At 40.3% G+C, this 26957-nt stretch overlaps 1 protein-coding gene across 2 annotated transcripts in view; it reads right to left on the bottom strand.

Moving 5' to 3' along the window:
• The window catches only part of ITPR2 (inositol 1,4,5-trisphosphate receptor type 2), a 562671-nt gene that overhangs the window by 55765 nt on the left and 479949 nt on the right, over window positions 1-26957 (bottom strand). For both annotated transcript variants that reach the window (XM_065940048.1, XM_065940056.1), the window contains 3 exons: window positions 24393-24523; window positions 23111-23276; window positions 9738-9898 (listed from right to left, as the gene is read on the bottom strand). In XM_065940048.1, the coding sequence (XP_065796120.1) occupies window positions 9738-9898; window positions 23111-23276; window positions 24393-24523 (458 nt within the window). The remainder of the gene's footprint in view (window positions 1-9737; window positions 9899-23110; window positions 23277-24392; window positions 24524-26957) is intronic.

Here is a 26957-nt window from a genome sequence, read left to right as displayed (position 1 = left end):
GGACAGAGGAGCCTGGCAGGCTACAATTCACGGGATCAAAAAGAGTCAGACGCTACTGAGCAACTAAAACTACACTTTCTGGAGAATACAGCTGTTCTTTCTATTACCTGGTGGTTCTTTAAGGGCAGTAATGATGTTTTATTTTTGTTTCCATCAGTGCCTCATGCACAGTCTTCCCAGTAAAACGCTTGTCAAATTAAATGAAAATGTCCCATAGCTTCTTTCTTGCCTATCACTGTAATAATTGTAGTTGCAACCCTTCTAATCTTTGCAGGAAGCATGCCATTGCCAGCCAGCTCTGAACAAGGACAGTCCTATTTGTATTTCTCTCAGGCCTTCCTGCCATTGTAGGCTTGTCCGCTGACTTCCTGTCTTCTGGCTCAGTGACTCCTGGGCCTGGCCTGCAGGGCACATTTGTGGTCCCTCTTCTGTAGAGCGTGAGGTTTGCGCTGGAACCCCGCCCTCAGAGGAAGCACTGCTGGTAGCTTTACATAACGAACAGCATCACAGCACAACAGCACGCACGCTGGCCACTGCACGTAATGGACACAGCATCCCTTCCCGCTGGCCGTGCCGTTTGGGAGCTAGTTACCAGTCCTCTCTAAGCCTCAGTTTAATCCTATGGAGAGCTGGGATAATCATAACAGCCTGCCACCTAGGCCTGATCCAAGGCCTTTAAAGAGATCATGCATGTCACTCACTCAGTACATCACTGAGCACACAGCACTCATCAAATGTCAGTTTCTATGAGTCACAGTAATACTAGTATGCAGGATTTCACTTAATCCTCAAAGCATATTACTTACTATAGACAGGGTTAATATTTAGCTGGTTTGCATAGATATGGCCTAACTAGTTGCTAAAACTATTGCAATATTTCCTAGTTTCCAGATTACCCACTCTCTCAAGCCCTCCAAGTCCTGCTCTCCTCCCCACGACCCTGCAGCCTTCTCTGCCCAGCTTCTTTTCTTGGGATCCATGTCTGCTTCTTCGCCTCGTGATCCAGAAGCTAATGGAACAGGATCTGGCAGAGCAGGAGGCCTCTGAGATCCAGGCACAATTCAGCTTGTTCAACTCTTGAGTGTTGACTGGCTGACTATGCTTTCTTCATTGACAGGTAACGTGAAGTGCAGAAAGAATCAGGAAAAATCATGGGTCTGGCATAAGGGAATCCTAGCAAATCAAACTTCAGAATCTGAGGCCCAGGTTCCTTCTGTGACATTGAACTTCTCCTTAGAAACTGATTAGAAAAACTAACAAGAGCCACTTTGACTTCTTGAACTTTGAGGACTATTACCTGGGTACCAGGGGCTTTCCTGGTGGCTCAGCAGTAAAGAATCTTCCTGTGATGCAAGAGGTGTGGTTTCGGTCCCTGGGTCTGGAAGACACCCCTGGAGGAGGGTATGGCAACTCACTCCAGTATTCTTGCCTGGAGAATCCCATGAACAGAGAAGCCTGGTGGGCTTATTGTCCATGAGGTTGCAAAAAGTCAGGCATGACTGAAGTGACTAAGCACGCACCTGAACTCCAGCAGATTTAATTTCTGATTAATTCAGGAAACCAGTCAATGACAACTGAGAGCCTACGCCTCATGTGCCTGCCCTGGTCCTTCTTATTCATCCCACTTCCATCCCTGAATCTCATTTAAAACAGTCTGGCCCAATCCTTTCACCCTCACTTCTGGTATTTAAGATGAAGACTCTGGGTACAGCCACACTGTGAAATATTTACCTTTTCCATCTCTGTATTTCAAAATAAGATGAGGATTAGAAAGATGTTAAGATATACACAAAAATGTGGTAACTCATGGATCATATATATGAATACTAAACAGGAAATTAGGATAATTAAAGGATAGATCCCACCACAAGAATGAAATCCAGAGTTGGGAACTGAAAAAAAGATGCCTCTTAAATTGAAGACACATGTCTGGATTTAAAATGTGGACAGTAGAGGTGGCATTCCCTTGAAGGTAGACATTTACTTCTTAATTGTGCATTCTGAAGCTATAACCTCTAGCCTCCTGCTTCCCTGGAAATGTAAACATTTTAAAAGTGTCTTATTATGTTCCAACGTCTTTAAAATAGGTTTTGAAGATTGAGCGGTTTCATAATTGGCTTAATTAGATCCAATTACACAATTAGTGTAAATTGGAAATAATAGAATCAGAATGTGTAATTTCATAATTATAACACATGACAATAAAGTGGCAATTAAGTCAGCAAATGCTGCTGAGGCAGAAGGGGTGCATATAAATCTTAGAAGACCTGATGTCTTTCATAAGCCCACCTCCCTCCTGAAATAGTTACTGCTCAAAAAATACTGTTGAGCTAAAGGAGATTGATTGTGAGTTCCAGACACAGAAAAACAACATCTGGTAAATTCTTAGTTGTTTTCCTTCCTTCTGGGTGACTAGATTGCTTTTCTATCTCATTAAAGGATGACCTCTCTCTTTCTGAAGTCTTCATAGATCATGCAAGAATTCATTCTGATGGGTGAATCATGCCAAACAACCCACCATTGTGCATGCCTGCCCCTCTGCCAAACCAGCAGCTTCAGGTGCACTCCTGAGGGCTGTGCGTGTATGGGAGGAGCTGATCTTGAGACATACTTAGACAGACGTCAGAGGGATTAAATCACCAGTCTCTCAGATCAGCCGTCCGATTTTTAATATTGCATTCATTATACTTGGTTCAGTGGCATACCCTTCCTGCTTCGTCTTTACCTTTTGATTTTAAAAGAGGGGGAAAGATGACATTTGCCTAATGAGAAATTCATAGTCTAAACTCGTGCAGCTATTTTGGTGTATCTTTCTGTAAATGATGTCCAACTACCAGAGGACTAAGAAGAAACTGTTCATTTGGTAATTCACTCATTATTTTATTTATTCATTCCATAAATGTTTTGAGCTTCTTGAGGGTAGAGATTGTGCGTGTGTGCTAAGTTGCTTCAGTTGTGTCCAACTTTTGTGACCCCATGGACTGGAGCCCACCAGCTTACTCTGTCCATGGGATTTTCCAGGCAAGAATATTGGAGTGGGTCGCCATGCTCTCCTCCAGAGGATCTTCACGACCGAGGGATCAAACACATGTCTCTTATATCTCCTGCATCGATAGGCGGGTTCTTTACCACTAGTGCCACGTGGGAAGCCCGAGGGAAGAGATTACTTCTTGTTTAGTCTTATGTATCAAAACCACAGAACAGTTGCTAGTGTAGAAGAGACACTCAGAGTCTATCGAGTTACTTTTAATGTATATTACAGATATCACCTGCCCTGGTCTTACACAGAACAAAAGCTACTCTATTCCTAGTTGTGGCCTTCAAGAAACTTAAAATTATTTTTGTGTCACGACAACCATTATGTTAACAAAAACATGCGTTAATTGGTACAATCATTATGGAAAACAACATGAAGTTTCCTTAAAAAACTAAAAATACTATCATATGATCAAGCAATCCCACTCCTGGGCATATATCCAGAGAAAACTAATCTGAAAAGATACATGGGCCCCAGTGATCATAGCAGCACTATTTCAATAGCTAAGACGTGGAAGTGACCTAAATGTCCACTGACGATGAATGGATAAAGAAGGTGTGGTATATATACACAGTGGAATATTATTCAGCCATAAAAAGGATGAAATAAAACCATTTGTAGTAAAATGGATGCAACTAGAGATCATCATACTGAGTAAAGTTAGTCAGAGAGAGAAAGACAAATACTCTATGATATCACTTAATACATGGAATCTAAAAAAAATGATACATGAACTTCCCAAACAGAAATACAGTCACAGATGTAGAAAACAAATTTATGGTTACCGGAAGGTAAAAGGGGGGACAGGATAAATTGGGAGACTGGGATTAGCAGATACAAACTACTATATGTAAAATGGATAACCAACGAGAACCTATGGTGTAACACAGAGAACTCTACTCAATACTCTGCAATGACTTACATGGAAAACAAATTTTTAAAAGAGTGTGTGTGTGTGTGTGTATAAAACTGATCCACTTTACCATACAGCAGAAACTAACATAATATTGTAAATCAACTGTATTCCAATAAAAATTAACAACAACAACAAAAAAACCCCACACAACTCCAGCCCCCCAAAAAAGAACAAGTGAAACTGTCCCAGCTGACATCACCATAATGTCCACAAATAATTTTTAGTCAAGAGTCAAATAAGCATAAGAGCTTAAAAGTGCCATGCACTAAAATGAGGAACTGATCCCCCCCAAAGCCATGGTCATGGGGCATGGCCAGCCAGGGTCTGGGTTGCCACCCAGTACACCAGAACATGTGGGCAGTTCTCTGAACACGCAGGGTACCTGCTTTTCCGGTACCTCTGATTTCGATCTCACTGTTTGTCAAACTAAGTACTAAATATTCCCAAAGGTCCCTAACATACCTTGGCAAATGAGCAACTGAAAATCTGAAAATGTCTCCAAAATGTTACAGAAACCTCTAAAAGCCTTGGGCATTTTTTCTAATGATCTCTATTTTGTTTGTTCCTCTTCAATATCATCCTTTGGGTAATGGCAGAAGCAAAGGGGCTTAGTGATGCTCACAGGCCATTACTAGCACAGGCTATAGGACTTGCCCTCTTAGGCCCTTTCCTCCTAGTTTATTGGGTTCTTTTTCATCATTTTTACTTTCCTGCACGGTCCTTCCTTTTCTGTCTCCCACTTTGTGTCCCCAATAAACACCAGCTCAAAATATCAATCCTCTTATAAAAAATGAGAACTTGTTTGCCAGAAGAAAACCTATTCCCAAAATACCTTGATCTACTCACATCTCCCCTAACAATATCCCAAAAGAGTTTTGTGTTAATTCAAAGACTCAGATGGTGGATAGTTAAACAGCTTGAGGCAGGGTCTGAAGGCAGGAGTGAGGAAGTTTTAAGTTCCTATGAATATTTTAGAGGTTTGACGCTGTCACTGGGTGGGTGTAGAGGCACAAATGTATTTTCTAAGAATCTAACCCCTATAAATAATATATCAATTTATTTACAATGTATGCCTTAATGCATATGAGTATAAATATTCTTTATGCATGCTGTGTGCGTGCCAAGTTGCCTCAGTCCTATCTGACTCTTTGTGACCTTTTGGACTGAAGGCTCCTCTGTCCATGGGGTTTTCCAGGCAAGAATACTAGAGTGGGTTGCCATGCACTCCTCCGGGGGATCTTCCCAATCCAGGGATCGAACCTGTGTCTTTTATGTCTCCTGCATTTGTAGGTGGGTTCTTTACCACTAATGCCACCTGGGAAGCCACCAGATACTCATTTTTACCTGAGCATAAAAGTGATGGATTGGAGGTGAAAAAATACACAGAGGGGAGAAACAGCCCCAAACTTGGTATATTCTTATTTTTCTCATTTCACCAGAAGACAGGAAGCATTTGCTAAGGGCCCCTAGGTTCAAATTGGGCTTACTTAAAGTATAGTAGAATTCAGATGAGTTGTTTCACGAACAAATATGAGGAACTTCCTTATTTTATTTTGCATAAATCCTTGAGGGTAAAACCTATGTCCATCATGAAGACGTGAAAACTTCTTCTAAAGTTCTATTGATAAACAAGCATTTAAATCAAGCTGGTAAACGTACCTAATTTTAAAGACCAAAAATTGAAGTGGTACGAAAGTGGAGGGTTTCCTACCAAGCTGTTAAGAGTGATTACCTTTGACCAGGAGGAAGAGAAAAATACAGTCTTTGAAATGAGCTACAGACATGTGTCGACTTGCCATGAGCTCTAAAATCTTCTCTCTCTTGGTGGATCAAGATTACGAGGCCATAATCTCCATGAAGCTTGGAGTAACAACTTTCCAAACCGGGTTTGTCAGCTACAGATTTTCAGAAGTTTTCCAAAAGGGCTATTTCAGTAAATGAACACTCTTAAGAGTCAAATGACTTTCTGTTTCCATCCTTCCTAAGCCTAATACCATTCTTCCTTCTCCTGACCATTAAAGTTCAGGACTGGTGCCTATTCTCTTGGACGTGTTCTGCTTGGATGAGAATGAGACATTTCATGGTCGAATAAGTTTGTGGTTCTCCTCCCTCTTGTCCTGGTTCTTGAGAGAGGAGAGCATGGATGGACACACGGAAATGTAAGGCTTAAACATTCAAGGACAAGAGCTCGGCAAAATGGTGATCTTAATATGAAGGCTAAAGGTCAATAGTTTGTTGGCAGTCACCTGGGGATTTCCTTACTCAAGATCCAACGGCTTGGACCTGTCTCTTCTTTGCAACAACCGATGCTGTGAACTCTGACACTGAAAATGCTCATCTCTAGGCTTCTGACACGCTCCACTCCCTGGTGCTTCTTCTACCCTTTTTATTGTCTTCTTTTCTACTTATTTTATTTGTCTTCTTCCTTTTTCCTCAAGACAAGATCTCCCAGGTTTTGTCTCTGGCTTTCTCTTCTCCTCTCTTTATATTTCTCCTCTCTCCTGCCACCTGCTAACCTGATGGCGCCAGCTGTCTTTCCATGTGGATTATTCCAGGGAAAACTGTCAATTACTGAGTACCCATCATGAGCAAGATGCTTTTTACACATCATCTCACTGATCTCACACCCATTTTCTGCCTTTCAGGTGAGGCGGCAGAGTCTCAGGGAGGTTCAAAGACTCACCCAAGATCCCAAGACCACACAGCAGATCCGTGCTAGAGTCAGGGCTTTAGTCCAGATCTTTCTGGCTGTAACACTCCTGCTGCTATCAGTACACCATCTCTCCCAAGCCATGACTCAGCCTCCTGTCTTGTTTCAAAATCAACAAGTCTTCTTCTCTGACTAGTTCTCTCCTCCTCACAGAGACTTTCTGAAACCCATTCGCTGCCTTTCTCCCAAGGACCATGCTCACAGTGTCAGGTGTCCCTGGCTCAGCTCTCAGCCTTTCACCTGCTCCTCCACGGCCCCCTCCTAATCTTGTCAATTGCCAAGTACCACCTCTCACTTTCCCTTCCCCAAACCAGTCCACGCACCTCTGCTGAATACTCTACTGAGCCACATTTATTCCCTTAGGTAAAAACCTCTGTAGCTTCTCTTTGCTGAAAGAAAATAATGACCAAAACCTACACCTCTTACTCAAAAGTCCAGTTGACTTTTTGGGTCATAACTTGCAGAACTTCCTTAGAAGTGAACCATGTGCTGGTGAAACCAGGCAAGTAACTATCCCCGAGTGTCTGAATGTCCCATTTTGAGGCTTTTCTTTAGGCTGCCCTCTTATAGGAACTCACTCTTAATCCAGCAGACACTCATCTGCACAAACTCTACCCTGTCTCATGTATTACACACACACACACACACACACACACACACACACACCCCAAATCCCTTCCACCACTTTCCAGTTGGTTATCACTCTACATCGTTAAGCCTTCAGACTTTTCTCTGTTCCACTCTTAGGGAACTTGGTTTGTTGTACTTTCGGTTTATTATTCACCTCCTCTTTTCAGGAATCTCTAAAACTGTTTGGCTTTAAGGAATGTTTCAGACTTCACTGTATTCCCCCAAATCTTTAGTCCAAGGGACATAATAGATGACTGATAAATATGTACTAATTAAATGTAACTCAAACTTTGATAAAATACAGCAGTGTGAGGTCACATTGTATTTAATTATTTTTCTAAATTAAAAAAAAAAATTGGCCACACCGCAAGGCATATGGGATCGTAGTTCTCCAACCAGGCATGGAACCCACGAGCCCTGCATTAGGAGCATGGAGCTTTAACCACTGGACCACCAGCCAAGTCCTGAGGTCACATGTTAAATGAATGCTTACATGATTTTCCCCTGGCAAGCAGAAACAAAATGTTTCACACAAATAGTCTCTGAGCATCTTGAGATGAAGAATAAATGATGACTGTGAGTGCCTAATCTCAAAATGATAACCTGTTTCCTAATTTAGAAGGAAGAAAGGACAGAAAAGGATACATGGAGAAAAAGAAACAATATTAGGTTCTGCCCACTGTCATATAAAAATGGAGAGAAAATAACTTACAGTAGGATGCATGTCCATAATAAAATAGGATGAAAAATGCTGAATTAAAAAAAACTCAATTTACATGGAGCTCTCCTGTGACACAATAATATTGTCAGGTAAGGAAAAACAGTGCACTGTTAACTTGTACTTAGTAAGATGTTAGCCTCTGAACATGTTCTTTGGTTGCTCCTTATATTGTAGTTTATGCCTTCCTAAGTGGATGTAAGCTCCCAGAGGGGAAGACACAGACTCGCTGCTACCTGGCTCTCCTGACACTCTGGTGTTTAAAATGTTATCCTTGGGATAGGGCTTCCTAGGTGGTGCTAGTGGTAAGTAATCCACCAGCCAAGGCAGCTGATCCAAGAGATGAGTGCTCGATCCCTGGGTCAGGAAGATCCCCTGGAGGAGGGCATGGCAACCCACTCCAGTATTCCTGCCTAGAGAATCCCGTGGACAGAGGGGCCCGGCGGCTCCAGTCCACAGGGTCACAAGGAGTCAAACACGACGGAAGTGATTGAGCATATACACATTCTTGGGACTCACATTAAGGAAGGTCATGGCTCTTCGAAGGCCTCATTCTCATAGTTAACACAATTTTGGAGGATGGTTTTTGAGGCAAAATCCAATATATGGCCACGTTTATTGTAAGAATATGAGAATTTATATCAGATGCAAACATTTGTCATTGTTCAGTCACTAAGTCATATCTGACTCTTTGTGACCTCATGGACTTGCAGAAGACCAGGCTTCCCTGTCCTTCACTATCTCCCAGAGTTTGCTCAAACTCATGTCCATCGAGTTGGTGATGCCATCCAACCATCTCATCCTCTGTCATCCCCTTCTCCTCCTGCCTTTAATCTTTCCCAGCATCAGGGGCTTTTCCAATGAGTCAGCTCTTCGCATCAGGTGGCCAAAGTACTGGAGCTTCAGCTTCAGCATCAGGTGCAACGATATTCACTAACTCAAAGGACATGAGTTTGAGCAAACTCTGGGAGATGGTGAAGGACAGTGAAGCCTGGTGTGCTGCAGTCTATGGGGTTGCAAAGAGTTGGACACGACTTAGCAACTGAACAACAAAATGCATATCATGGGTACATGAAAGTTGCAACTCTGACTTCTCTTTAAGCCAGTTCATTTTAATTTTCTATGAAACAGAAGAAACTCTGAATCGTGGACAACCACCCTACTCTCTGTGCAATGCTACTGATCATGAGGAGGAGTCACTAGCAACTGCAGACAGCAGGATCAGGGCAAATCCATCACCAACACTGGTCAATCTATCCAAAATGTGTGCTGACAAAAGTCAGTCCTCTCCCACTGGGGCTGAACATTATCTCCTCCCCAAACACTCTTTAACTGCTTAACTGCTTGATTTCTGAAATTCAAGGCATTTCTTAAAGTATGAATCATGTGGCAATGTGAAAGTTCCAGATTTGGGGAACTGAGACATTAGTGATGAAAGAAAGCATGAGGTCAGAAGATGACAGAAAGGACTGAATTCACTGCACAGAGAATTCTCCAGGAAATACCATCTGTATACCTGAGGCTTAGATTTGGTTTGTATAATCAAGATGTCCACTAAGAACCAATGATTTAGCCAGGACAGGGGTTCTTCAATGACTGACAGTCCTATTTAAAAGTTAACAAAATGACTGCTAGAACCTTTGTATTCTGGGGGGAAGGCAGGGCAGGGAATTGGAAGCATACAGAATGCAGTATAGTCATAGATCCAAACCCTCCCCTCACTTACCACAATCATTTGAGCCACGTAACTCTCAGGTCCAGTATATTCCGTTGGGTCTTTCACCTTCACCAGGACTAGGAAGTACAAATAATGCCACATATTGTGTTCTGACTTGATGTGTTCCTCAAAAGAAACTGTTTTATTATCAAACTTGTCCCTCTCGAGTCCTGCAAAAAAAACCAGGAGAGACAATGTGTCTAATGTGTCATTTAATCAGCACTCACTTTTGGCATAAAAACATAATCATCATTGTGAAGAAACATTTTCTAAAAGAGCATGACAATTTAAAATGTTATGATTAAAAACAACGCAGTACACAAGACCTCCAGAAAAAATGTCATAGTTTTTCATTTCTTCCCAACTAACATTTTCCCCTGTGGATCCTGGGAGAAGTGCAGTCCTACTTTACATCCTATTATAGATGTAAAATTTGCAGACAATTTAAAATGTAACCAAATGAAAATTGTCAAATTATAATAAACGGGACTGCAAGTTTCTAAGAAAAAGAAGTCAAAATGATTGCGCAAGAAAAAGCACGCTTGCTAATAATCAGGGCAGAAAAAAAAAATGCCGTTTTATCCAGAAACTTGGGTAAAAGGAGAAAAAAAGGCAGCTAACAGTCAGCTCTCTTCAAAACCACTTGTAATCAGTGAAGGGCAAAAGAATGTCCACAGAGATCTGTGTTCTGAATGCAATAAAGATTCATAGGCTTGTCCCACCCTTAGACTACTGTGTTCCAGGCATTTTGGGGAGGGGAAGGTCTGATCAATTTCCAGGGCACATTTTTTTAGCTTCTGGAAGGACACTGAGGAGAGGATCTGGGTAGTAAGATGCTTTTCTCTCAAAGGTTGACGGGTAGATGAAAGGAAATGAATGGAGATGAAGAAAAACGTCTATGGAAAAATGAATTAGGCTGCCAAGTAAAATGGGATATTGGGATTCAGTCTGGTTTTGCAGTTCAGATACTGGAAAAGAAATCTGGAAATTGAATTCCAACACTGGTTACTTTTTTCCTAAACATATTTTTTTTTTAAGTCATTTGGCCCTTTAGGCATGAAGAAGACCCTTTAAACAATAAGATACAAAGTACACAAATCAAAAAAAGTCTGTTCCCCAATGAAGGTGTGACCTTTTAAATTATATTATTGGATATTTTTACGGGAAATACCATAAAATTTAGCTGGCTGATGGTCATGCCTCGTCTTACTTGACCTATCGTCAGCTTAGCATGCTTCAAATAAAAATCCAATCCTCTCCCCCAAATGAGCTCCACCCACGTCCTCTTTTCATTCCATGGCAACTCCAGTCTTTCAGTTTTCAAGCCAAAAGTCTAGAGTCATCCTTGAATCCTCTGTCTCAATGTCACATCCAATTCATGTTGAAATTCATTTGGTACTTTTACAATTCACCCCACCCTCACCTTCGTCTGCTAGGCCCACAAATCTGTTCTCTACCAGGTTCTTGAATACCATTTTTTCTAGATTCCATATATATGCTTTAACTATACAATACTTGTTTTTCTCTTTCTGGCTTACTTCACTCTATAAGAGGCTCTAGGTTCATCCACCTCACTACAACTGACTCAAATCCATTCTTTTTTATGGCTGAATAATATTCCATTGTATACATGTACCACAACTTTTTTATCCCTTCTTCTGTTGATGGACATCTAGGTTGCTTCCATGTCCATCAGGACATGTAAATATTGTAAATATTGCTGCAATGAACACTGGGGTACAAGCATCTTTTAGAATTGTGGTTTTCTCACGGTATATACCATGAGTGGGATTGTTGGGTCATATGTTAGATTTGTTCCTAGTTTTTTAAGGAATCCCCATACTGTTTTCCAAAATGGCTGTATCAGTTTACATTCCCACTAACAGTGCAGGAGGGTTCCCTTTTCTCCACATCCTCTCCAGCAATTATTGTTTGTAGATTCTCTGGTGATGGCCATTTTGACTGGTATGAAGTGATACCTCATTGTAGTTTTGATTTGCATTTCTCTAATAATTGAGAAAGTAGCTCTGACATATATACACTGTGTGTGTGAGTGTGTGTGTGTGTGTTAGTTGCTCCGTCTTGTCTGATTCTTTGTGACCCCATGGACTATAGCTCACCATGAAATTCTTCAAGTAAGAATACTGGAGTGGGTTGCCATTCCTGACCCAGGGATTGAACCCAGGTCTTCTGAATTGTGGGCAGATTCTTCACCATCTGAGCTACCTGGGAAGCCCATATATACACTATTATATATAAAATAGATAGTGGGAAATTACTAAATAACATAGAGAGCCCAACCTAGAGCCCTGTGATGACCTAGAGGGTGGGGTGAAAGGAGAGGAGGGTTGAAAGGGACATATATATATATATGTATACATATATATAAAATTTATGGCTGATACACATTGTTGAATGACAGAAACCAACACAAAATTGTAAAGCAATTTTCCACCAATTAAAATATTTTTTAAAAATTTTTAAAAAGAAATTGTTTTGGCTGTATCTTCACCATATACCCAGAATCTGATCGCCTCTCACCACCTCCAAGGCTATCACTCTGGTTTGAGCCATTACTGTCACTCATCTGGTTTACCCAAATAACCCCCAGGCCTCCTTGCTTCCATGTTTCCTCTCTAAGGCCTATTCTCAACACAGCAGCCAGAGTGACCCTTTAAAAACCCGAGTAGGATGGTGTCTCTCCTCTGTTTTAAACCCTGCAGTGGTTCCTCGCCTCCTCAGAAAAAAGGTCAACATTCTTACAATGGCCCATGAGTAAGGTTGCCAGGGAAAATACAGGATTCCCAGTTAAGCCCAAAGACTGAAAAAACAGTGAATAATTGTTGAGTTTAAATATATCCCGTGCAATAGCAGCTTGCTAAGCCCTACGTGATGTGGCCCTCCGGCCTTTCTAATCTTATCTCCCATCTCCTCTCTCTTGCTAACTCTGATCCAGCCACCAAGGGCTTCTCTGCTCCTCCTGGAACCCAGATCCCTGCCTCAGGGCCTTTGAACTGACTGTTTCCTCTCCCTATAGCTCTCTTCTCTCTGATATCTCTGGGACTAACTCACTTACCTTCTAGTTCTTCTCAAACCTCACTTTCTCAATGTGGCTTCATTTGATTGCTTTATTCAGTCTGTCCCTCTCTTTCTACTGACAATTTTGATCACTCTTTCCTTTGTCTTACAGTGTTTTTCATCTCTGAACAGACTGAAAATAGCCATATCAAAGGTGTTCAATTTAACTGGATCACAAGTCTCAGATATATAGGTAAAAATTGTTGTGCAAGAAAAATCCAGCCTGCTAATTAGCACAAAAGAAAGGCATAACATTTTATCTGGGAACTTAGATATGAGCTTATTATGTTGATTATTTACTGCATGTCCATGGGCAGATATATGTGTCTCTTTTCTTCAATAATGGTCCCTGTAGTTTAGAACATTGCCTGGCACGTAGTCGGCGCTGAATAAAATATTAATTGAGTGAATTAAGAGTATGTCACTAAGAACAAAACATAATTGAAGAGATGCAGGAAAGAGTAGAATATAAGCAGAAAGCAATGAAGCAGTAGAAGTTGTAAACTGGCAGAAATCAGGAGGTAGAGCTGCAAGTAGAAAGAGGGAATTAGAATGGCCCTAGAAAAGAGAGAAAGGGGGAAGCTGAGAAAAAAGTTGGGTAATAGTGTATGGCGGGGCTGCAGGTCTTGCTAAATGAAAGCATCTGGCTCTTCATGATGGCTCTTTTGCTTACTGCATTTGTTATCTTAAATTGTTCATGTATTCTTTCAATAAATGCTCATTATTTTAAGAAAAAAAAAGGAATTTGTCACTAGGATTCATATAATCCTAGACTGTTTTACTAGGATGCATGTAATCAAAAACAGATAATAGCAGTATTGATGACATGGATAAACTGGAACCCTCCTACACTTCAAAAATAGTTTAGCAGTTTCTCAAAAGTTGAACACAGAGTTACCATGTTACCAGCAATTCCACTCTTAGGTATATTCACAACAGAAAAAAATGTATGTCCACACAAAAGCATATACATGAGTGTCTATAGCAGCATTATTCATAATAGCTAAAAAGTAGAAACCCAAATGTTCATCAACTGATAAAAAGATAAACAAAGTATGGTATATCCGTACAATTGATATTTTTCTGCAATAAGAAAGTACTGATGCATGCTAATATGAACCTTGAAAACATATTAAGTGAAAGAAGCAAGTCACAGATGACCACATATGATACGATTTCATTTATACGAAATGCTTAGGACAGGCAAATCTATAGCGACAGAAAGTAGATCACTGGTGGCCTAGGGCTGAGGAGGATGGTCAGTTTGATGGGAAGGAAGGGAACAGTGATGGCCAAAGGGTAGGAGGTTTCTTTAGAGGGCAATGAAGATGTTCTAAAATTATGATGACACATGTACACCCATGGCTGATTCATGTCAATGTATGGCAAAAACCACCACAATATTGTAAAGTAATAAATAAATTAATTAAAAAAATAAAATTATGATGCTACATACACAACTCTGAACATACTAAACCCGCTGAAAATGTATACTTTAAATGAGTCTATCATAGGGTATGTAAATTATATCTCAACAGAGCCATTACAGAAAAATGGAGAAAACTTTTAAGTAGTTTTCTCCTAGAATCCAATTCAAACAATTACCTATCTATGTACCTGTTGCAAGGTACACAGAACTATAAAGACAAAAAGATAATGTCTACAATCAATCAATCCATAATAGGGTAAAGGAAACAGACAAATTGTATTGTATTCTAAGTGGTATAAACTATCAAGGAAACATAAAGGAGGGCAAAACGAGTTCTGACCAGATACATTTTAAAAGGTTTCAATGAGGCATAAAGTTTTAAACGTCTGACCTATGAAACATGACCGTGGCAAGTGAAGAAGAGATGACCAGTAAGAAAGGGTACTTAATTTTTACTGAGCACCTATTTATGCTGAGAACCATAAAGATGTTTAAATATGCTATAATAACAACAATAATCAATCTGACCTTTCATTGATTGCTCACGTTAATAACTCTACTTAGTGGAAAAGTCAGCCAATATTTACATAAAAATATTACTGACTCCAAATCTATATTCTTTTGCCTCTGGGCAGAGGAAATAGAACAGCAAAACTAGAGATGAAAGCAAATGCCCTGTTTGGGGAGCTGTCAATTCTTCTGTTACGGTCAGGAGGGAACACTCGGAAATGAAGGTGAAATGGTACGTTTGGCACAAACCCTGCAAAGCTAAGGAGTCTGCACTTTATTCTGAAGGCTTCTGAGTGGAGCCTAGCATACTGGGTGCTGTGTTTTAAGTAATTTCTGGTAGCAGGATTTAGAGGAAGACTATGAGAGAAGAGGAGAGGGTGGGAGTCCAGGGGACGAGGGCACGGGAAGAGGCGTGTAACAGAGGGAAACTGGTGGTCTTTCATCATCACTAGATCTTACTCTCTAAGCATTATAGTCCATTCGTGTGGTTTCAACCAGCATCATGCTGATGATTTCTCAATCTTTATTCCCAGTACCGATCTTTCTTCTTAACTTTAGATTTTATTTCCAGCTGCCTCCTGACTAACTTTACAGGCATGTCAAACTCAACTCATCAAAGATGTATGTCTCTAGCCCTTCATCTCTTCTGTTAATGAAGTCCCTGTCCACCAAGAAACTTGATGCTGCCCTCAGACTCAGGTACTAACTATCCTCTCTGCACATGTCCCGTGGTCACCCTGGCTTTCTCACTATTCTCCAAACACACCAAAACCTTTGAAAGCCCTAGGCCTCTATCTAGTCTCTTTCCCACTTGACAGGAGTTCCTTCTCCAAGAGCCAGCTCAATCACTGGCACCACTCTGACTCCCTTGGTTGATCCTTTCAGTGTCTTTCTGTAAAAACTTGTCTGTTTCTATTGATTCCTTAGGCTCTACTACTTTATTGCCTGATTTATTTTTTTGTATTACCGGCACCTGGCATAGTAATTGGAAAACAGTTGACATTCAACTAAAGTTGACAGAATAATTGAATATATGAATAAGAGATTGAAGAGGATTCACAAATGAAAACTGAAGAGGGACTGATGTCCAATTAGAGGTATAGATTTAGTAGGAATGAAGAATGACTCTGACTTTTCTGACCTGGATGAGTGAGTTTAAGGTAATATCAACAAATCAAGAGGAAAAAAACAGAAGCAGGAGATTTAAAGGGAGGATATGTTTGATGTGGGATGTGTTCTGCTTCAGATGCCTTTAGAAAAATTAATGTTGGGATGCTAGGTGGGAAGCTGGGAACTCCAAAAAAGCATTCAAGATGTAACTCTACTAGTTCAAGGATAAATGACATAAATGAAAATGAAAATGAAATGAAATGATAAAATGAAAATGAAAAAAAAATTAAAATGAAATAAAATAAAGTTAAAATAAAAATGAAAATGAAAATGATAAATGAAAGCCAGAGCACTGGATGAGATGACTAAAGGAGAAAGAAACGATGTGTAAGAAGAGTTCTGTGTGCCCAATACAAACTTTTTTGGGAACAATGAGAAGACTACACTTATGCTGTGTTTCCCACCCAGTATGACTAAGGTAAGGGCACATATCCACTCGCAGCCAGGCATTCCTATTCCTCTTTGTTCTATTTCTCTCCTAGTCCTTGTCATCATTTGACATTCTATGTATGTGAGAAAATAAGCTCCATGATGACAGTGCTTTTTGTCTGGTTTTGTTCACTGCAAGATCCTACTACACTGTGGATATAAGTATTGAACAAATAGGTGAATGAATGACTTTCATGCATAAGTATAAAAAATAAGAGAATAAAATCATGCAAAAGGTATAGAGAAGGAACTAACATGCCAAGAGAAGAACACAGATGCGTTCCTCACAAAATAGCCTTTATTTCCTATGAAAGCATCTAGAAAGATCTTTCATTCCAGGAATCTGACCCTCCTTATGATAGGAATTCTGACCTTTCTCCATTTTGTTATTCTGTTGCAATTCAGCCTCTAGTCATTCAAAATTAATAGTTAGTGTGGACAACAGAGCCAACTGCTTCCATGCTTACTGCTTCAGCTGTCTTGTGCTCATTACCACCCTATCATGACTGCCTTCTGGATCCCTAGCAATTGTTTTCTGAATCATAACTGATACATCTGGTCATGTCTTCAAGGCTCAGAAGTCCCATCTGCTCTCACTGCCTGTCACAGCACCTACCTCTTCTGCAAACGCTACTATGAGTATCCTTGGAATATTCCTAGAGTCAGTTCCTACTGTGGAGAATCCCTTTTCTGTTATTTGATACCATATTCCCCTTTGGATCACAATTTAATACCAGACTGTTCCAAGAACCATTTCTAGATTAAACACAACTATTTTATAGCCTGCTAATACAACCCCCAAATATCCCATATGTTTAAATCATTCTTGAAGATATATTATTATAATATATATGGTATATATTTGGGCTTTCCTGATAGTTCAGTTGGTAAAGAGTCTGCCTGAAATGCAGGAGATCCTGGTTTGATTCCTCGGTTGGGACGATCCCCTGGAGAAGGGAACGGCTGCCCACCCCAGTATTCTGGCCTGGAAGGATGCCATGGACTGTATAATTCATGGGGTCGCAAAGAGTCGGACATGACTGAGCCACTTTCACTTTCAGTGGTATATATTAGATCTTATATGTAATAAGCAATTCCAGGAATGAATGTGTATCTAGATATACATCATCACAACACTTTATGCATACTTCTGCCTTTTGAGGGCAGAGGATAAAGAACCCTTAAGTTACCGAGGTCACAGGGATTAGCAGCTATAAGAACCTGGAAACACTCTGCAATATTTAAGAGAAGTTTCTATTTTAAATGTTCACATTAAATTTGTTCTACTTTACAAAACATTTGTTCCAATATATAAAATACTATTTAAATTTGCTGTTAGGTTAACTTACCTAAACGGCCTCTCAAATATTTGAATAAATGTGAAGTTTCTGGAAAATACACTACACTGATCTAATACTTCTTGATGTGTGGGTGTGTTAGTTGCTCAGTTGTGTCCGACTCTTTGTGACCCCATGGACTGTAGCCTGCCAGGCTCCTCTGTCCATGGAATTCTCTAGGCAAGAATACTGGAGTGGGTTGCCAGTTCCTTTCTCCAGGGGATCTTCCCAACCCAGGGACTGAACCTGGCTCTCCCACACTGCAAGCGGATTCTTTACCTTTTGAGTCAGGAAAGTCAATACTTTTTGATATCTCACACTATATATCTCTGTGGATATGTGTATGCCACAGAAACTATACCCTACTTGTAACAAAATTTGGAATAACTTGGAATTAGTGCAATTAAGCTTTTTGTCTGCAGTATATAGTAATTTAGGACTTACTTGCTTTATTTTCCTTTATAAGCAATAAGCCACATAAGTATAGAGACAATGCTAATTTGGAGGTGACTAATCGGATAGTCATTCATTAAGCAAATATTTATGAATAATCCCCAATACATACTGAGTTGGCCAAAAAGTTCTTTCGAGTTTTTCCATTCCATCTTACAGAAAAACTCGAATGAACTTTTTGGCCAATCCAATAATTGGAAGCATAAAAATGGATAAGATGTAGATGTTGATCTCCTAAAGAAGAGAAGTTATCATGTATTGAGAGCTTACTTTCAGCTAAGCACTGAGCTAGGGATTTTAATATACAAGATTTCATTTATAGCCACCACAACCCCAAAACATGGCAGCATACTCTTCACTTTCAAGGTGAAAGAAGACTTGGCTAAGATCACAAAGCCAGGATGGGAAACCAATGTAGACCCACACCTGTTTGACTGTAAAATTCATTTACTTTCTATAATATGGCAATGCATAGTATCCAACAGAGGAGATAAGACAATGGAAAATGTGTATAGTACCCTAGAGCTAATTGTGATTGAAAACTTTAGGAGTAAATGTGTTTGCTTCTGATTAGTAAGACCAGAGTAAGCTGAACTCATGCAATAACGATTTTAGATCTGGGTCTCAGAGAGAGGGCGGTCGTTCAACAGCCTAGGAGTTTGGGCATTCTAAACAGAAACACCATAACTGAGAACACGTGGAAAGAAAGAGTTAAAGATGAGTAACACACTTGAACCAGACTTTGAGCTATAAATGGGAGAACAGTGGAAGGAAAGATAGGCAAAAAAAGAAGAGGCCCAATTGTGGGGCATCCTACATGCCAGGAAAATCAGAGTTTTTGAGTTATAGTCTGTACAGTGCTACTGATGGCCTTTTGAATAAGGAAATGATGAGCTCAAAGTGGAAAATTTTGTCTGGCAGCACTGAATAGGTCATTTGGGGGTATGAGCCAGGGTAAGCCTGAAAAACCAAGGTGTGGCTGTGGGAATATGTGGAAGGAAGTGAGTGAGATTGTGAAAACAGATTCATTAGCACGTGGTAAGTAGTACATCTGGAAGAGGAAAAAGGAGATGCTTAGAATGATGGAGAAGTTGCCAGCCCAGTAGGCTGTCATTAATTTCAATAGGGAAGTCAGGATAAGCTGCTGGGTTAGAGGAAGAAGATGGAGAGGCATGATGTACTGGTTCGCAGACACGGTGAAATTGGCTGCCAGGAAGTCATACCTTTTAAAATGTCAATCAACCATGGAAAACAAAGGATGAAAGCGTGGAGAGAGGCTGGAGCCTTGGGTACATATCTGGCAATAAACTGCACAGAGCAGTGTTAAAGAGGACAGCAGAGGGAAGATACAAGGAGTCAATGGCAAAATCATGGGCTGGGAGAGAGTTTGAGACCTTGTGATGGACCCAGAGAATGTGCAACCTGAACTAGAAGAAAAGGTCAGCAGGAAATTCATGAGGAGGTTTGAGTCAAACACCTCAATCTGGGGCAGAAGCTTAATGTGATATTTTAAGGAATTTATAGGTTACAAGCTTTTTGATAACTTTGAAAAGCCAGAGAGAATTTTGATATTGAAGGGAAAGCTCAGAGGAGCAGGAATGGGGGTGAAGGGATGCACTTATTTTGCTGTTCATGCTTTTTTGTTGTTAGAATAGGGGAGACAGGATCATGCCTTAGGATGAGGTTCACATTCTACTGACAGATTTTTCCAAAGAGCCCATGTTTTGGAAGCAGGGTTCTGACACAACAGTCATCGTGATTGTGAAGAAAAAGGCTTTGAGGAAGCAGGATAAAGGCAAGACAACGAGACACAGGAAATTCTTCAAAGGCAATTATCTTTCTTCCTCTTTGAGGCTCACCCTTCTGTTAATATATAACAACTCTCTTCCCAAATCCCCCAATTATTGTACGACTTCTTCCCGATGCCATGTCAATCTTGCGTTCCTCCGTCTAATCTAGACATATAAAGAGAAGACTCTTCTTTTTTTGTGTCATTTCCTTCCAGCAAGTCCCTCCCCAGCACTGTGCAATCTGGTCCCTGTCCTTATCCACATGGAAACTCCTAAGACTCCAAAACCTCCTAAACAAGAAACTCAAAGGCTGTGTTTCAATTCATGTTACTGGCCTTCTCTGCTTGGGCACAGTTGACAATCTACTATAGTCTTCCCAAGGCTATATTCTCCCCAAGGCTACTTTCTCCTTTCACTTTCACATGCCCTCTGTGCCTGGTTGTCCTCACACCATTCATCCTGGATAGTTCTTGTGTGTATGTGATCCCCTTTCTCTTTCAGCTTTTCAATGCCACTATTTTCCACTTGAACCCCATTGTCTTCTCCTCTTACTTGGAAGCCTTCCTCCACACTCCAGCTTTTTCTATCCCATTCAGGCTGAGGACTCCCCAATACTGTCTCCTTCTCTGAGGCTCAGACATATATGTTCACCTCTGTGCTGGGTGTATCCCACTGGGGTGTTCAGTTGTTCTTCAGTTGCTCAGTCGTGTCCAACTTTTTGCTACCCCATGGACTGCAGCATGCCAGGCTTCCTTGTCCTTCCCCATCTCCCGGGGCTTGCTCAAACTCATGTCCCTGGAGTTGGTGACATCATCCAACCATCTCATCCTCTGTCGGCCACTTCTCCCTTCTTCTCCTGCCTTCAATCTTTCCCAGCATTAAGGTCTTTTCTAATGAGTCGGCTCTTCCCATCAGGTGGCCAAAGTATTGGAGCTTCAGCATCAGTCCTTCCAGTGGATATTCAGGGTTGATTTCCTTTATGATTGACTGGTTTAATCTCCTTGCAGTCCAAGGGACTCACAAGAGTCCTCTCCAACATCACAGTTCGAAAGAATCAATTCTTCAGCGTTTAGCCTTCTTTATGGTCCAACTTAGAACACACCTCACTTTCAGTACTTTCAAAGCCAAATTCAGCCTAAGCCTACCTAAAATTGTTTTTCTTCTTCCATTCTCAAACTCAATTTTGGGTACTACCATCCACCCAGGCACTCACATTCTTTCATATCCATTACAAACCACTGAGATTTAAGGATTCTGAGTGTGCTTATGCATGCTCAATCATGTTCTACTCTTTGCAACCCCATGGACTGTAGCCCACCAGGCTCCTCAGTCCATGGGATTTTCCAGGCAAGAATACTGGAGTGGATTGCCATTTCCTACTCCAGGGCATCTTCCCGACCCAAGGCCTGAACTTGCATCTCTTGCATCTCCTGCATTGGCAGGCAGATTCTACCTCTCCAATATTTAACTCTGTCCATTACCCTGAATAGTGCCATCACTACCTGTCCTGGATCAAGGTTTCTTTACCTCTTATGGACAATGGCAATAAACTTCTACCTGGTTCCTCTGCCTCCAATATTGTTCCCTGATGAACAACTTCCCATAGCTGCTCAGTGATTGAAAATAATAATTACACCCTGTATCTTCTACTTAAAATTCTGTAATGATTCACCATCTTCCATAAAACCATAAGGATAAAGTCCAAACTTTTTAATATAAGAGGTCACACATGGCCTGGCCTGCTCTTTCGCTGGCATACCCTGCTTTGAAACTCCCACTTTAGCAACATCAAACTGTTTATAGGAAATGAAGATTCTTTTCGTCTGTTCTCCTCTCCATGCCTTTCCTTATGCTAGCCACTCTGCTTCTGCCCGCTTTTATATGGCTCTCTCCCTTCCATTTTTACCATCAGCTCCATCACCATCTCCTCCAGGAAACCTTTCCTGACTTTCTCATCTGCCTTCTACTACAGCCCAATGAAATGTTAACAACCTTTAAACTTCTCTATCATTTCCCTTAATGCATTAGACAGCAATGGTATTTATTTTTTTTCGATATTTCACAATAGATTGAGGACACCCTGGAGAAGGGCATGTTGAATTTGTGTTTGTTTCCTTGGAAGACAGCTCATTATTACAGGTTAACATCTGGCACACTTCCACCTGTTGGAGTGACATTGGAAAGGCTTGGAAGAGCCATTCAGGGAAAAGAGGTGAGAAAAGGTGAACTGAGGGAGGAAGGGGATTATTGAGGGTGCAGTTTAAGTTATACGGAATAAATGTTATATACTATTTAATAAACGTTGAAGCCCTTATGCTTATTTTGTGACTTCAGCTCAATATGGAAAAATAGACGTTGAGTATCACTAGGAGTTGGTGATTATTCAAGGAGGGGAGAGGGGGGCTTCTCTGGCAGTCCAGTGGTTAAGACTGTGTTTCCACTGCAGGGGGCATGGATTCAATCCTTGGTTGGGGAATAATATTCCACATGTCACATGGTGCGGCAGGCAAAAAAAAATAAGAAAGCAAGCAAAACTCCATCCATGTTATAGCTTCTATAAAAGCAAAGGAGGGGAAAGGATCCTAGGGTGACTAAGCCAGCTACAGGGACAACTAAAACCCGAAAGGGCTGAGGTCTATGAAGCAGAGGGTGGAGCCAAAGGAAATAATGAGGACAAAAGGAAGGTTGGGTGGGTCTGAGAGAGGAAGAAGAAAAGGACAGGGTGTGAGAAATGGGGAGAGACAGACAGAAACTGGGAGAAAGCACAACTCAGAATCGAAGACAAAGTGCTGCCAGTGAGTAAGAAGTTCAAGCTGCTGGAAAGCTCATCTGTGGATTCATAATCTACCAAAATAAAATAAAAATCATTCTATTGTTTAATCAATATGTTATTGTGATGAAAAATCTGTTTGCCAGTTGGTGGAACCTTCTGGCATTTTGCAACACATGCTATAGTTAGAGATTCATACAAATGGCAGAAATAATGACAAGAGAGCTTTGGGATGTAATTCTTCTATTTCTGGAAGCAGAGTATCCCGGTCCAATGCTCAGTTACATAATCTGAATTTTGTCCAGCTTTCATTTTGAAATAATTTTTCCCAAGGCATGACAAACAAAAAATCCTTCCATCCCCTCTCTACTGGGCAGTTTCTTTCTCTCTTATTTTAGTATCTTGAGAACACTTACCACAGATGAAGCAAGTGGTCTTTAGGATTTCTTCTTTTTTCTGTTTTTCACTTCTGAGATCAGCAAAAGTATCGATGATAACCCCAAAAATCAAGTTCAGAACAATAATGATGACAATGAAATAAAAAAGAAGGTCATATACCACACGGGCAGCAAATAAGGGTTCCTGAAATAAAACATTTTAAAAACATTAAAAAAAAACCCTCTATCATGTATATGTATACAAACTCATATTTTCAAGGCATGTTGATTTAGTATATTGTCTAGCAGAAAGTATATATTCAATAATTGTTTGCTCAATGACTATAAATAGTATTCCAAGTTGGGAAAAATAAGGCCCACTTTCTATCTTCGTTTACTTTATAAGTGTTGTGAGGAAAACTTTACAGTCTGTCCCCAGACTCCTTCCATGCACTTGTACTTTTCTTCTCCAAAGGAGGGATTTATCATGTATTAAAAATCACTTGACATGTAATTATGCTAAATGTATTTTGGTGCAGTGTGCTCCTATCCCAGGAGCTACCCAGAAGGTAAACAAATGCCATTTCCAAAGGTCAGAGAGACTGGAGATTTGAGTATCATCTAACGGTCTGTCCATTTCTGAAGGAGATTTTGCTCTAGGCCTTATAGGGTCAAGTACATTCAATTCAAGCCCATTTCTACTTGATAAATGTTATTAAAATGCACATTAGAGATCAGATAGTTTAGGTGTTTCATAGATGAAGAAACATGAGATGGATGGACAACGTGACATGGCTGGCCAGTTAGAGGACTGAACTTGTTCAAGCTCCCAGTGGGGGAACTTGAGATGCTGCCACCAATGAGAAGTTTTTCAGCCTTGCCATTTTAATACATGAAATCCTGTTAGAATCCGTTCAGATCGGATATCCCTTGGACAAATAATGGAAGTTGTCCCTATTTGGAGGCAAAGAGTAAATCTCCATGCCTGTGAAAACTGAGAGACAAGAGACAGGCTGGTTTCTGTTATTTATGTAACCATCAAACTCCTCCATAAAGTCAGAAGTCATGATTTTGTTGCTGTCATACAATATACAGTTCAAAGTTGGTAAGATGTCATGACCTACTAACATATATAGATTTTTAGGACATTTGCTATTTCTATGGAATTCTATTATACAATGGGTTGCTTTCAATAGCTACCATTATATTTTTATAGCATACAACATAAAATGGAGTAGCCTATAAACAAAAACTGGGTTGTAAATGCTGTTAAGAAAGGTTAAAAAAAACGATCGTGTGAAACTATTTTTCTCCAGCTTACATCTTTTGATGGTCTTCTTAGCACGTCACCCACGCCTCCGCCGTTCCTGAGGCCCTGGTTCAGGACAGTCACAATGCACATGAGAAGAGTGTCACACGTCCTTTCAATCCCATCTTCATATTCCTCATCAGCTGTAAAAACACAAAGTCAAACTGTACAGCAAACTCACAGTTTTCAAACACTCTTTTCGGCATCTAAAGATCTATTTCTTCATAAGTGTGACAGGACACACTTTTTTGAAGTCATATATTAATAGCACATTTTCTATGTGGCATCCCAGGACTGACATAGACTGATAAAGCCACATGTATAATATCCCCAAATCGCTTTTTCTTCCATCAGGGGAAAATGACAGAATGAAAAGGATGAAATATAAGAAAGTTACTATTCATTGTGCATCGTCGTGGTGTGGGCGGAGTTCCATAAAACCTTCTGAAAACACAATCAACTCACCCAGGAAGGAAAAGCAGTACAGAGGAAAGAATGTGTACAAGGAAGCTAGGCGAGCCCAGCTTCAAATTCTACTCTGTTCCAGAACTGGGACTTGGGTAAGTTATTAAACTCAATGTACTCATCTGTAAAATGGGGAAATCTGTTTAAGGAGTGAACCCTTTGGAGGGTTGCTTAAGGTTTTTATTTAAAGTATATAAAAGACTTGCACAGAGATTGGCATACCCATAGTAAGTGCTTACAGGTTGAGGGCAGATATGATTTCACTTCTTTGGTAAGTGACTACACTTTCTGAATGACCAGCACAGTGCTACAGTGCATTTATGTGAATAATTCGTTTAATGTGAATAATTTATTTTATGTGAATGTATTTATGTGAACATGTGCATGCTAAGTCACTTCAGACATGTCTGACTCTTTGTGACTCTATGGAGCTCATAGCCCACCAGGCTCCTCTGTCCATGGGATTCTTCACGTATGAATATGCGAGTGGGTTGACAAGTCCTCCTCCAGATGTGAAAATATGTAGGGACAAATAGAGGAAAAAAATTACTATGTGACAGAAAAATTTCTAGTCTTAGTAGTTTTTTTTTTTTTTTTAAGATAAAATCACCAAAATTGGTAGTAATCTCTCAGTCACTTAAAATAATAAAAAGTTCACACCAAGTCGGAAATTAGAATCAAGATATCCTAAATTGAGAAGGAATGTATTTATCTTGTTAGATTAAAGAATCATAGTGGTGCTGAATTTTGGAATTATGTAGCCAGTCTGCATGACATGGTGTGAGTGTAACAATCACCACTACCAAAGGGAAAAGAATCCTTCTAATTTTGTGTACACAATCCATTATAAATAGTTTGTTTGGTACTTTGTTATGAAAAGGCTGGTTTTCTTCCTGTAAGCTGACTTTAACATCACATGGATGGGGAAATCTGGTATTTTCCCTTTACTCAGAGTTCTTTCTAAAACATACACCTCAGGGTATATGCCCAATAGCAGGATTGCTGGGTCATATGATAATTTTATTCCTAGTTTTTCAAGGAACCCCCATACTGTTCTCCATAGTGGAATACCAGTTTGTTTGTTTTTTTTTAACCAGTTACAAAACAGTGAAATTCAAAATCAGAAAGACTAGGGGGAAAATACATAGTAAAATATTCTGAAGTGTAACTGATGGAAAAATATGACTCCCTTGAAAATCAAATATTTTCATACCCCACTGCTCACCATGTATTCTAATTCTGACCTATCCAGTGGTTAAGAAAAATCCATAAAACACAGAATCCTGGATTTATTAATAGTGTTGATTAGGAACAATAAATAAATTTTGCTTTGAACAGCAAAAAAATATAAAAAAATAAAAATTAAAAAAGCAGAACATACACCTTGAGAGAAGCGTGGAAGTCAGAGATAGGCAAGTACTAAATGTGGCATCGAAGATACTGGCAGAGCCCAAGCACCTCAGAGGTGAGCATCAAGGCATATTCTGACTTAGAAAGTAGAAGAAATGAAACTGCTTTTGGAGATAGAATAGATGGAGAGGAGGGGAAGCTTGTGGTGACAGCAGTCAGAACAGCAGAAGAGACAAGCAAGGCAGAGAAGACAGAGAGAAAGCTCAGCCTGCAAAGAGCTTGGTTAGGTCCCAGCGCCTGGCGGTGCTGATGGCAAGAAGCATGCGAAGAAAATAGTCAGAAACATGCAAATGAGGTAAAGGAAACTTTTAAGAGAAATACGGATCATGTGTAGAATGTCTTATGCTACTTTGCTACTTTGGTTAGACTTTCAAATAATCTTCTGTCTAGTGGCATTTATTTATCTAATCAGCAACTGCCTGATCATATGACACCGGTGTTGACTAAAGACTTTTTACGTGTGCGTTAATCAACTCACAGAAGCTACAGGAAAGTGCGCCCACCTCTCCCCAATAACTGAGAAGTGAGGTTGTTTGTTCTTTAGGAGGCGAGCTAGTACAATCCACACGCGACTCACGTGATTAGCCATTGTGAAGTAAAATAGATTGGCCGCCAACACAGGAGGAGAACTGGCTTCCTGTGTGACATGCAAACAAAGGCAGAGTCCCCAGGTCAGGGTCAACGCCAGCAAAAGTCCAGTCC

This window comes from Muntiacus reevesi, chromosome 1 (assembly GCF_963930625.1).
Source record: "Muntiacus reevesi chromosome 1, mMunRee1.1, whole genome shotgun sequence".
Classification (NCBI taxonomy): domain Eukaryota; kingdom Metazoa; phylum Chordata; class Mammalia; order Artiodactyla; family Cervidae; genus Muntiacus; species Muntiacus reevesi.
The sequence above is the reverse complement of the archived record's forward strand: the minus strand, read 5'-3'. Positions and strand labels throughout refer to the sequence as shown.